The sequence below is a fragment of the Pinus tabuliformis genome, chromosome 4_1 (genome assembly GCF_031772625.1).
Source record: "Pinus tabuliformis cultivar Carrire ecotype Pingquan chromosome 4_1, CPIR1, whole genome shotgun sequence".
NCBI lineage: Eukaryota > Viridiplantae > Streptophyta > Pinopsida > Pinales > Pinaceae > Pinus > Pinus tabuliformis.
Window position 1 is genome coordinate 114,859,082 of NC_142303.1, and position 13,074 is coordinate 114,872,155.

Consider the following 13,074-nt stretch of genomic DNA (forward strand, 5'->3'; position numbering starts at 1 on the left):
TATGGCAAGGTTAATATCTCTCGGTTTCCATTGCGGCATCAGACCATTCACCAAAAGAAGTATTAAGGTAAACAATCCCTTTTTACTCATGTACTGCTTTCATTCCAGGTTGGAATTAGTTTGTTAAATTGTCATTAGCTTTTATTTATAGCTTAGGATCCAGAGGAACTCTGGCTGGTGTACTCATATTGGTTGCTTTCAAATTCTTGACTTTGTACATCCCAGCGCCAGATTCTTACATTGAATCCTTTGCTACCAGGTACTACTTCGATTGTTCCCCTGGTCGACCATCTCGTTAAAGCTTGCTGGCACAAATTTTCTGAGTTCTTATAGCTCGCTACAACTTGTTATTTAATGTTGTAACTCTCAGCATTAGTTGTCAGTGATGTCTAGGCCAGAGCTGTTAGGGTTGAATCTCAAATTTCACTTCACGGGAGGTTGCTATGCGCTGTATCATGTCTCGAGTGTTGGACGTGCAAGGAGCCAAAACAGAACTAGAAAAGCAGTTTCACCTCCTTTTTTCACTTCCAGCCACAGGAAAATGCTCTAATATTGTGTAGGTGATTGTGTAGGTAAAGAAGAATGAAGGAGGTGAAATTGTCGTTTCTCCAATTTTAGTGTTCTTCTTTTATACCACAAAGGTCACAGGAAAAAGGGAAGAACGTCAATTTTGGTGTTCATCCCCTTCTCCAAGTCCATCTACCGCTGTCACTATTCTGTCTGCTCGAGGAAAAGCTGTCGGCACTCTAAACCACTTTGCTATAGGAGAAGCTGCCGGCACTGCAAACCACTTTGCTATAACAAGACACCAAGCTCAAGAAAGAACATATCCACTGTATCTGCTATCTGCTCTACTTTGTATTTTGCCATTGGCATGTCTACCTGTAATATTAGTGTCTATGTAATACATTGTGATTTCGATGACATCAAGGGACTCAATGAGAAAGCTGTAGTTCTAACTCCTAAACTACTATTTTATGTGTGTTGATTCTTGAATACTCCAATTTCTTGTATGTTTGATGTAGGAATTAGTTGCATCAATATTAATATTTTGTAAATGTTCTAAATTTTTGAATATATATATATCCTTGTCACATTTCGAATGTTGTTGTGTCCTGTGTTGGACGCTCGTATCCACGTCTCTTGCATGTCCCAAGTCCTGGTGTTGTGCGACCTAGAATCCCATGATGAATTGAATCACAGATCCATTTTTAATTTCAAATGAGTAGAATTGAAAGAACATTTGATGTTGAGTCTCTCCAAGTTGTTTGAATCAGTTGTTTTCTTTTGATGCATTGTATACTTGAGATTCAAAGTACTTGAATAAGTTTAAAAAATTTATATGCAGAAATCTTCCAAACTCATCTCTTAAAGGGGTTCTAGCACCAGAATTGGCCCTTCTAGCTTCGCTGCAGACACTGTAAGTGCCTATTACTCAAATGAAGCTTGCACATGAGCCAAGTTTTTGTACAGTTATAAGTTAGTGTAGAAATATGAATATGTTTGCCGAACTGTTGACATGAACAACCTCGAGCAAATTGGTATCTTATGCAGGAACCTTCGTGCAAACAATATCCTGGGTACCATACCGAGAGAACTTGGTCAACTAAAGAATCTACAGAATTTGGATCTGGCTTTGAATTGGCTTAGTGGTGCCATTCCCAATGAAATTGGAAATTTGTCAAACATTGCCATAATGTAAGATAAATCCAATCTGGTGCACTTTGATCGAGCCCAACGCTGGATATTATTAACAAATGCATTAGCATGTCTCCCTTTTGATTATTTTAAATGCACTCGCATAAGTATATACCTTCTTGTGCAGATCCCTGGAGGGCAATAATTTGGCAGGCACCATACCTCCAGAACAGCAGTTGACTCGGTTTTGGGTGCCAATTCCAACAACTTGGGTAAAAGTGAGCTTACAGTTAGCCATTTGAACAAGCTGTTCCCATGGCCAGATTACGCAATTTGAAAACTTAATGTGTACAAGATCAAAATTCATTCAGTAAATAGCAACTTTGAGCATTGAAATAGATAATAAGAGCAAGAATTGAGGTGGGGTGTGAAAATCCCATAACTTCAAGTCATAGAGCTATTGGCTCTGAGCACCATGGATCCCTCAATTATGAAAAGTATGGAAGTAAAGTTAGATAAACTACCCAGCAAAGAAAATTTTCAGGCTCCTGATCTGCGCAAAGCATTCCAAGTAAGTATGCTTTTCTACCCTTGGTACAGACTCCAGAGTAGAACATTGGAGATCTTCAATTTCAAATTTCAATCCCAATGATTTAAGTATTATTTACTGAACCGAGTAGAGAGAATTTCATACTAAACCCACCGCAGTAAATTTTACTTGAAGAAAATGCTGATCCTCCGACTGCTCTGTCTCTTTATATTGATATGGGAATCCCAATTTCTCTCACCTATTAATCTTGATATGCATGCAGACTTTATTCAAAGGCAGATCATTTAGAGAGTTTACAAGTGGAGCTTTGTCCAGGGCCAAGGCTAAAACTGCAGTGGGTCCTTTGGAAACTATCTGGTAACTTTTCTTCATTCATTCTTCGTTTTATTCAGAGACAAGATGAAATGTTTTTAATCTTTTTATTGGAAATTTCAAGTTGCATTATGCAGACAGCATGGTGCTTACTCTATAAAGTCCAAGATCCTACTGGAAGTTACTGCTTAGTAATGGGCAAAATGGAAAGAAAACTCTTTTCTTTTTTTTCAATATCTATTATTCTTAGTATCCATTTAGGGGTTGGGGGTGATGGGAGGAGGGTTCGGTTCCAGACATTTTTTTTCTTCCTGTTCTTACTGTTTTTTAGGTCTTGGGCTTCCTGAAATTTATAAAGCCTTTTATCTTTTGGCAGCAGAAAAGCCATCATTCAAATTAAGTGTGGCTGATTACAAGGAACTAACTAGAGATGATGCAACGCGGAAATGGTCATTTTCTCATGGGGTTGTTAGCAACTTGGACTGCTCAAAATGTAAACGTTAGAAATACTGATCGAATCCTCTTGAAACAGAAGTTCCAGCTGGCTACGAGAATCCTTGGGTCTGGGAAACCGTGGATTGTCAGATGAAAGCAAGGGAATTTGGATGGTGGAGGATGAATGCTGGGACGAAAATTACCCACTGTCTCTTCCACAGTGCTATCTCGCTTGACCTCTTCTCAATGTTCATGGGATGCTGCAACCATGGTGGGGTGGTGATGATGCTTCTGCATCATTGAACTTGGTGGGAAAAGGTGCTTTTGAAGTAATCTGACTGTTGACATCCACTTTGAATTTGAAGTCAATATCTCTAAACGTTGTATGCATGGCATTGGATAAAGGTGACAGTTACTTGGAGGCTAATTCTCATTTTGTCGGTGTTTTTTATTACTTGGAATTTTCTGAATTGGTTGGCCTTGGGAATCACTCCTGCTCAGTTAATTTTCTTCTACACTTGTCTCCATAACCCACAGAATTCAAGGCACTACAGTCACAAACAAAATTTTAAGAGTTTCTCATCATTGCTTTTGGAGATTTACATGTGGGTCTGCAGATTTGAGGTGTTTGAGAGCAGATTTGCACAAAGAATTTTAGCAAATTAATGATTATAAGAGCTGATCTGAACATTAGCTTGATGTCCCATCAATTTCTCAGCAGAATTTAGGTGTAACAATTGAATTACAGTAAACTAATTTTCTGATACCAAGTGTCTTTGTTGGTCAAAGTCATTTTTTTTGCACTTTAGATCACATAAGGATCTCTCCTGAGGGCAGAAAAGCATGAGCCCAAAGTGCAGAGGGAGTATACAATAGGTGACAATGTACCCTCCCTAGTTCCCTTTTAATTGGATGGCTTCTAAGCGTTAATTGTACAGAGAACTTGGAACTTGGGAATGTATGGCTTTGTATATGCAACCATTTTCCCTATGAAGCTCTATAGTTGGATCTTCTATGCCTGGCTTCAACCTTGTAAAATTTTGAGCAATCCAATTATTTATCAGGAAAATAACACTTCTCAAACTACATTTCTCTAAAGTTTGTTTACAGAATTTGCAAATCTTATTGCACTCCGAAGTTGCAGGATGCTTTTTTTGCTTTTGTCAAACCTGCAAAGCGCACAAAAATTTCGACCATGTTTTGGCAGGTGCCTAGAACTCACCCACTATGTCACTCTTAAATTGGTGAAAGTCAGTTTGTGTTTCCAGGGAACCTTTATTTTCCCTAGAAAAATGAGGGCAATCAGATGATCATTGTATCTAGTTGCATTGATAATAGAGAGTCAATTTAGAACACAAAAAATAGTGTGCACATTCTAGAGCAAACCACTTTGCTATAACAAGACACCAAGCTCAAGAAAGAACATATCCACCGTATCTGCTATCTTCTCTACTTTGTATTTTGCCATTGGCATGTCTACCTGTAATATTAGTGTCTATGTAATACATTGTGATTTCGATGACATCAAGGGACTCAATGAGAAAGCTGTAGTTCTAACTCCTAAACTACTATTTTATGTGTGTTGATTCTTGAATACTCCAATTTCTTGTATAACACATATTTCATTAAAATTGGAAATATTTTATTACAAGGACATCACTAGAATTGAGTTTTTGGTTATTTTGAAATTCTAGATCCATTGTTTAATTCCAAATTTAATGAAATATGTGTTGTATGTTTGATGTAGGAATTAGTTGCATCAATATTGATATTTTGTAAATGTTTTAAATTTTTGAATATATATATATCCTTGTCACATTTCGAATGTTGCTGTGTCCTGTGTTGGACGCTCGTATCCACGTCTCTTGCATGTCCCAAGTCCTGGTGTTGTGCGACCTAGAATCCCATGATGAATTGAATCACACATCCATTTTTAATTTCAAATGAGTAGAATTGAAAGAACATTTGATGTTGAGCCTCTCCAAGTTGTTTGAATCAGTTGTTTTCTTTTGATGCATTGTATACTTGAGATTCAAAGTACTTGAATAAGTTTAAAAAATTTATATGCAGAAATCTTCCAAACTCATCTCTTAAAGGGATTCTAGCACCAAAATTGGCCCTTCTAGCTTCGCCGCAGACCTGTAAGTGCCTATTACTCAAATGAAGCTTGCACATGAGCCAAGTTTTTGTACAGTTATAAGTTAGTCTAGAAATATGAATATGTTTGTCGAGCTGTTGACATGAACAACCTCGAGCAAATTGGTATCTTATGCAGGAACCTTCGTGCAAACAATATACTGGGTACCATACCGAGAGAACTTGGTCAACTAAAGAATCTACAGAATTTGGATCTGGCTTTGAATTGGCTTAGTGGTGCCATTCCCAATGAAATTGGAAATTTGTCAAACATTGCCATAATGTAAGATAAATCCAATCTGGTGCACTTTGATCGAGCCCGACGCTGGATATTATTAACAAATGCATTAGCATGTCTCCCTTTTGATTATTTTAAATGCACTCGCATAAGTATATACCTTCTTGTGCAGATCCCTGGAGGGCAATAATTTGGCAGGCACCATACCTCCAGAACAGCAGTTGACTCGGTTTTGGGTGCCAATTCCAACAACTTGGGTAAAAGTGAGCTTACAGTTAGCCATTTGAACAAGCTGTTCCCATGGCCAGATTACACAATTTGAAAACTTAATGTGTACAAGATCAAAATTCATTCAGTAAATAGCAACTTTGAGCATTGAAATAGATAATAAGAGCAAGAATTCCCATAGCTGACCAATCTCATAGACAATCAGTGAAACCAGTGCAACCAGGACCTCCCTCAAGCCAAAGAAGAAGTGGATCATTTGCTGGATTACTTTCTGACTTCACAGAATAGTAGAAAAGTTCTCTTCCATTGGCCTCACTAACTGTCACATACCTGCATGAATATGAAGAAAACACAAAGACTTTCATGCAGTTAATTGTTCATCCAATAGAATATAAGAGTGGTAGAATCACATCTGTAAGCACTCCATATAACAATTTTCGCTCCTAGTCTTTTACATATTTTGAACTCTCCATGCAACAATTTTGACTTTAATATTTTTTAGCTTCAATTGTCACCAAATTTATTAAGTATCCATAGAAATTAAACTATGTTCAAACATATTCACAGTTTGTGCATAACAATTAGATATTTGTATATCTTTTATGTTTTTCTGTCTTTCTTTGTCATATAAGCATGCACTCTACAAGCTATGAACATTCTACAAGCTATGAACTCTTTGGTTATGTTCTTAATCTTTGCATAAGTACACAGCTAATTGTTTATTTACAAACAGGGGCAAATTCATGCATGCTATTTTTGAAAATTTTTGAAAATGACTGTGTTAATGAATAAATATTCTTTCCAGTGAAAAATCTGGCACTTTGAATTTGTTACTTTCAATTATTGTTACATTTGAACATGAACTTTATTCATGAATAAATATACTTTACCTTGGATAGATATGGCACTTACCCAGCATATATCTCATAACTAATATTGCCATGATATCCTGGAAAGGACTCCACTCTGGCATTTGCAGGTGCTGCCTTGCAAGTCAGCTGAAGTGAGGTGATAATTAGAGATATAATTACATGGGTAGTGAATAAATTAACCACAAATTGCATGGACTTCGTCAGGGAAGACATTGTTATGGAAATACACCCAACCTCACTTCAATTAAAAAGAAAACCGTGTGTCTATACATATATATTTCTCGAGTGCACTTCTAATAGGCCTCGAAATGTTTTGATATATATGGACAGTTCATTAAAGACAGCGATAATTCTTATTTAAAATGATTCAGTTATTTTCATGACTCATTTGAACATTTAAAGATTATGTCAAATCGTACGTATCTCTATCAGTGTGAATATCCTCAGGCTAAGTCAACAGAATATTTTCTACATTGCCCCTTCAAGATGATCAAACGTTATCTTCTCTACCTGCCATTCATTTCAGCCCGCCAGCCGGTGTAAAGACTTCTTGTATCCATGTAATGCCTGGAAAATAGCATCCACGTCCATATCCTGGAGCTTATCTGATTGCCGATTTTCTGAATATTTGGCAATTGGATGGACAACGATATGGGCACGGTTAAAAATTTCACTGCTTTTATGTCTGCTTGATTATTAAATATTTGGGGAATCTGCAATCCAGATAAAACACTTAGTCAAAAATTTGACTGCGCCTCCAAATATTTGGGGATTCTGTAATCGAAATAAAAAATGCTGTCAAATATTTAACTGCTCCCCTAAATATTTGGGGAATCTGCAATCAAGATACCATACAAGGCTGTACCCAAATCCAAAAGTGAGAAGACTAATTAAGTTGTTGGAAAGAGGATCCACAGTTGGATATTTATGCCATGGGATGTTAGGCAAGCTACATAATTTCTGATAACCAGTTCCTCATTTTTCAGATTTCATAGTTGGAAATCATGTTTTGTCTTTGTATCGAAATGAATGGCACTGAGTGCTATGAATTTCACCTAGAGTACTCAGAAGCATTTTGAATACATTGGTGTTTCATCTAGAGTGTAAGTACTCGGTACAAGTAAAGTTAGCTTCATGTTCTCACCCATAATGTTTGCCTGGTTCGTGACCAACATCATGATAGGATAGTATAATATTGTGAAATATTATCCTAGAGCATTCAAGGCATTCAACCCATATTATATAGCAAAGTACTCGGTACAATTAAAGTTAGCTTCATGTTCTCACCCATAATGTTTGCCTGGTTCGTGACCAACATCATGATAGGATAGTATAATATTGTGAAATATTATCCTAGAGCATTCAAGGCATTCAACCCATATTATATATACTATTACTTTCATGAATATCACTAATAAGGATGGGTGATGCTTGTAGGTTTAGTCTTATGTATAACAGGTATTGATTATTCGCATGATGATATGTGTCTCATTTTATCATATAGTATACTTGGAACTGTTTTCTAACTGAATTGATAAATCCATACCAATGATTTTCTCAAACAAAATTCGTAACTTCATCCCAATTATTTATGTTAAAGCTATACAAATAGAAACACTAACATCAGTGCTTTGTTCAGGCTGGATCCAGTGCGGAGGCCATGTTTGCAGACTTGGGCCATTTCAACAGGAAATCAATCCAGGTCCAAGCTATATGTCAAGGACATAATTATTAGTATTTCATCATACCTGCGTGCTTCACCCTCAAGTTTTAGTACCATAATGAGAAATTTGGGTTTTTCGTTGCAGCTTGCTTTCTGTGTGTTGGTTTACCCATCTCTGCTTATCACATATACGAGACAAGTGACTTATTTGATAGAAAACCCAGGGGACATAGGCTCTACATTTTACAAAGCAATACTACAGCCCGTGTATTGGTTAATGTTCATTGTTGCCACTTTCGCAGCCATTGTAGCCAGTCAAGCATTGATTACAGCAACATTCTCAATCATAAAACAGTCCATGGCTCTTAGCTGCTTCCCTTGATCTTATTTTCCACCACAGGGATGAAAAATGTTGCCTTATTTAATATCATAATGTACTGATATTCAGCATATAATGAAAATTCTAAGCATTTACCATGTTTTAAATATGCATTCATTTTTAAATTTATGGAATTTATGGTAGATTATCTACGTATGAATCATGATTTGAAATCTTGGCATTGTAGAAGAAGAATACCAAAGTTTTGTGATTTTTAGGTTATCATTAGATAGCAAAAGATGGACAAGATATTACAATGTGTTTTTAAATTATGTTTTGGAAGAGATAAAAGTTTTGATAGCGTTTTCAATTTACTTCAGTTTTGACAGTGGATATGTCAGCTTGGCTATATGGAGATAATTAGAGCTATTTAATACTACTCATTGTTTGGTGAATTTGAGATTCAAAGTTTGTCTACCAAATGTTTTACAACAAATTGACAACATTGGCTAGCTTGCTGCTTGAATTCACATTAGCTCTTGAAATGTCACCACTTATGAATTACCAACGGAGAATAATAGCATATATATGGTTAGATATTTTATTTTTCTTACTTACATTGTTACTGGTCTTGATGGTGTTGTTTTGTTTGTGGCGAATTTTAAGAAGAATTGATCACGCTCCTTTGGAAGTGCCAGCCCTTGATGCTCAGTTGTGATGTAAAATATAGGAAGATAGAAACCTTTGCATTGTTGTATTGATAATATGTTGTTTTTATTGACTTTTGGGGCTTGGAAAAACTTGTTTTCTTCACTGGTGAGAATATTAGAAGGATAATCTATGACAAATAGTGCACGGGACATCGTTTACACAAAATATTTTGCTTATACTACCCTTCACTCTGTTTTTTGCTATCTCTGAAGGCATTTATCTATCATCTGTATTGAATAAGGTACCACAAGGAGGTTGGTATCCCTTCCTAATTGCAACAATTTTTCTGACCATAATGTTCTCTTAGAACTATGGAAGGCAGAAAAGTATAAATATTTAGCACGGAGAAAACTCAGCATAGAAGGTTTGAATGGATTGCTTGCGAGGGTGAATTCACGTGTACCATGAATTTGTTTCTTTTGCAGTAACCTTATTTTTGGCATGTTGCTATTCTTCCACACACTACTATTACTTACCCATATTCAAAACACACATCACTAATAGTTTCAAGTGTAACTCAATATCATCCACCCTTGCATTCAACAATGTCCATTCACATGTCATTATTCTTCTACACACTATTATTTATAAAATATCTATATTCAACATACACATAACTAACAATTTCAATTGCAACTCTTTATCATCCACCCTTGCTTTCAACAATGCCCATTCACATGTCCCTATTCTTCCACACTTTATGCCTTACGGCGTTTCCTTTGCAACATCAGGTGCAAATGCTAGTATTTATAAATTTTAAAATTAATTTCCTCATTTATATATATATATATATATAAATTTATAAATATAAAATAAAATTATTATTATTTTCCTATTATAAATATCTATATGTAAAACATCATAACATTAAGTTATAAAAATATATCACACTTTCCCTTTATGCGCATTAATGATAATAAAAAATATAATAAATAACAAATTAACGACCATTTAAAAGTAAGAAAGCAGCTCTCCTTTCATAAATAAGTGACCCATCTACAATTTATTATCAATCGAAGATGTTATCTTATATTATCAATCAAATATTTACAACGAAAGACTAAAGGTTTTTCAGGTTCAGCTGACGACCCGAGTTACTTTGGCACTGAGTAAACCGGTCTACAATCTAGTTTCAATTTCAGTAGAAGACGTTACAACCGAAGATAGTACAGGGTTTTCAGGTTCAGCAGAGGAATTGAAAGGCAAGGGAGGACTGCTCACATCGTCACCATTTCCTTCCAACATTTGAACAACCCTGCTCATACATGGACGATCTCTGTAGTTGTACTGGATGCACCATAACCCAATTTTAGCCACTCTCCTTGCCTTCTCCTCATCTTCTACTTCCATTTCTCCTCCTCTCAATCTCATCCCCAATTCACCACTCTCAAGAAACTTAAAAGCCCACTCAGGAAAGTACAGCTGACTCGAACGACTCACCTGCACATCCATATTCTTTCTGCCCCCAACAATCTCTAGCAACAGCATTCCGAAGCTATAAACATCTGATTTATCAGTAACAGGACCCGCATCCTTTGACCACACCTCCGGCGCAACATATCCGGGTGTCCCTCTCGCGACAGTCATTGATATATGGTCATCTCCCTTCCCACAAAGTTTTGCCAGCCCAAAATCAGAAATTTTCGGTGTAAACTCTGAGTCCAGCAATATATTGTGCGGCTTGATGTCGAAGTGTATGATGCGCTTCTCGCACTCATGGTGTAAATATGCAATTCCACGAGCCGCACCCAAAGCTATTGAATACAACTGTTGCCACCTTAAGACACGCCCCTTCTCTTTTCCGGCAAATATGAACTTCTCCAGAGATCCGTTAACCATGTATTCATACACCAGTGCGCTTGTATGGGTTTGGAAACAATACCCCAACAGGCGAACCAAATTGACGTGATGGACATGCCCAATAGTGGCGACTTCATTCATGAATTGGGTCTGGCTGTGCCTATGCCTATCAAGAAGCTTAACAGCCACTAAATTGCCGTTGCGAAGCTTTCCTTTATATACCACACCAAAACCTCCTTCTCCCAACTTTTCTGCAAAGTTGTTTGTGATCTTTTTGAGTTGAGAGTATGAATATCTGGTTGGCATTTCATAAGCATATTCCCTTAGAAATTTCTCCACCTTTGAAATAGAGCTACGAGGAGGAGAAGGAAAAGGTTGCCTTCTGATCGTCTTCTTGGCATAAAGCCCTAAGAACAATAGTATTGCTACTATTGCTACCAGCACAGCTCCTCCAGTGGAACAGCCTGAGGTGGAATGAAGAGATTATTATCAATGTGACCTTGGTCCAACTCCCACCAGAATATCAATGGAAACAAAATGCAAATTCACCTCGAGGTTAATAAATTGGAGATACTGAATAGGGAGAAATTATGATTACCTATTATAATAAGCTTGCTTCGACCTCCTGTATCAAGGACCCACAATTTTTGGTAAGAGAATGGAGACTGGGCAGACATAAAACGAACTGGTAGAATGGAATAAAAAATATATATTTACAAATTAAGAGTTGCAGAAGGCGATGAGGAAACCTACCATTGGAGGAACATACGTCTGGAGTCGATGTGTCATCGGGACAAATGCAAAGAAATGTTGTCCGATTTGAGCTGCCATAACCACATCTCCCGCTACTCTTCAAACAAGCCTCACAGATTTGAAAACTAATCGGGTCGAACTGCACTTTTACCTCAAACCCCGAAGCTAGTAAACTGTTATTATCAATAGGCTGCTGAGCTGAGTACTTGGTAATTGGTAGTTGAAATCCATTACAGGGCTTATCCAATTTTAAATGTGAACTGAAACTATAGTTCCAATAATCACCACACAAAAAGATCGGATCTCCAGCAATTCTCTGATTAGGAATTTGGTCGCAACCCTTCCAAAGGGTGAGATTAATGTCAACCGTATCGAGAACGTGAAAAAGTGAGCCGGAGCTCCAGAATTGAGAATAATTATCTGATAAATCGCATTTATCCCCAAACAGCTTGTTGTTAACAATTGTCAATGTTGCATGATAGGTATTATTCCCTGAGTAAGTGAAGTCCAACATGCGATATTCATTTCCATTGACTATAAGCAGAGGATGGCCGCTCTGGTCATGACAGTCAAGCTGGAAGTCAGGGTCACCGCATCCGCTGCCAATTTTTCCAAAAGGATACCCGAATGCAAAGCCCCCACATGGAAATGTACCCGAAGAACAATCCTGGTATCGACCGCCGAGAGATGAAGTTATGGAACAGAGGAAAAGGAAGAGAGCAGATGCAACAAGGGGCAGATGAAGAGTGAGAGGCATTGAATTGCTATGGAGAAGAGCACGTATTCTCATGCTCTGCACTAAACTTCTGTTGGAGATAAAAATGAAGCTCGGATGACAACAAACGCAAGAAGGGGGGTTCTCCAAATCCATTAAGAAGGGGGGGCGGTGGAATTAGACAGAGTTGGCCTGAGGAAAACGGCAAGAAATTGCAGCGCAGCAAACTTCAGAGTCAACACATTAGTTAGACTTTGCTTGACTTATTACAGTGAAAGCCTGTATTTCCGTTACGCGACTTCGGCGATTCCTATTTCCACCACAGTTTTTTAATTAATGTCCCTGACATGCGGGGATAAGGAAATATAACGCTGGTCGTTTTTTTTTTCCTCCAGTCATAACTGGGCGCATTATATTTCTCTATGACCCCACATGTCAAGGGGCATTAATTAAAAAACTATAGTAGAAATAAGAATCACCTTCTCACGGCTCATCCGTGAAGACTCTTCACCATATAACAGCCGCCACGCCCGCAGACAAACTTCAACCGCCTAATTTTGACCCACAATATTCCTATGGCTTCGATATCTCTCGTGATGAAACAAACTAGCTATCTAAACCATGTGATTTTTACTGAAAAGATTTTTTTAGGCAAAATATGTGTTTATTATATCTTTATTAAATATGTGTTTATTATATCTTTA

At 37.2% G+C, this 13,074-nt stretch overlaps 1 protein-coding gene across 1 annotated transcript; it reads right to left on the reverse strand.

Annotated features, from left to right (window-relative positions):
• Positions 1-10,179: 10,179 nt before the first annotated feature.
• On the reverse strand, positions 10,180-12,520 carry LOC149174473 (LEAF RUST 10 DISEASE-RESISTANCE LOCUS RECEPTOR-LIKE PROTEIN KINASE-like 2.2). Its single transcript, XM_089422609.1, has 3 exons — positions 11,656-12,520; positions 11,501-11,527; positions 10,180-11,366 (listed from the first exon to the last, which is right to left on the reverse strand). Exons 1-3 carry the CDS (start codon positions 12,443-12,445, stop codon positions 10,222-10,224), a joined length of 1,962 nt encoding a protein of 653 aa, XP_089278735.1. The 5' UTR covers positions 12,446-12,520; the 3' UTR covers positions 10,180-10,221.
• Positions 12,521-13,074: the final 554 nt, after the last annotated feature.

Coding starts and splice junctions, on each gene's coding strand:
- LOC149174473 (XM_089422609.1), bottom strand. CDS start 12,445: ATGAGAATACGTGCTCTTCTCCATAGCAATTCAATGCCTCTCACTCTT. Junction 11,528..11,655: donor AGACGTATGTTCCTCCAATG/GTAGGTTTCCTC, acceptor TCCTTGATACAG/GAGGTCGAAGCAAGCTTATT. Junction 11,367..11,500: donor AAGCAAGCTTATTATAATAG/GTAATCATAATT, acceptor ATTCCACCTCAG/GCTGTTCCACTGGAGGAGCT.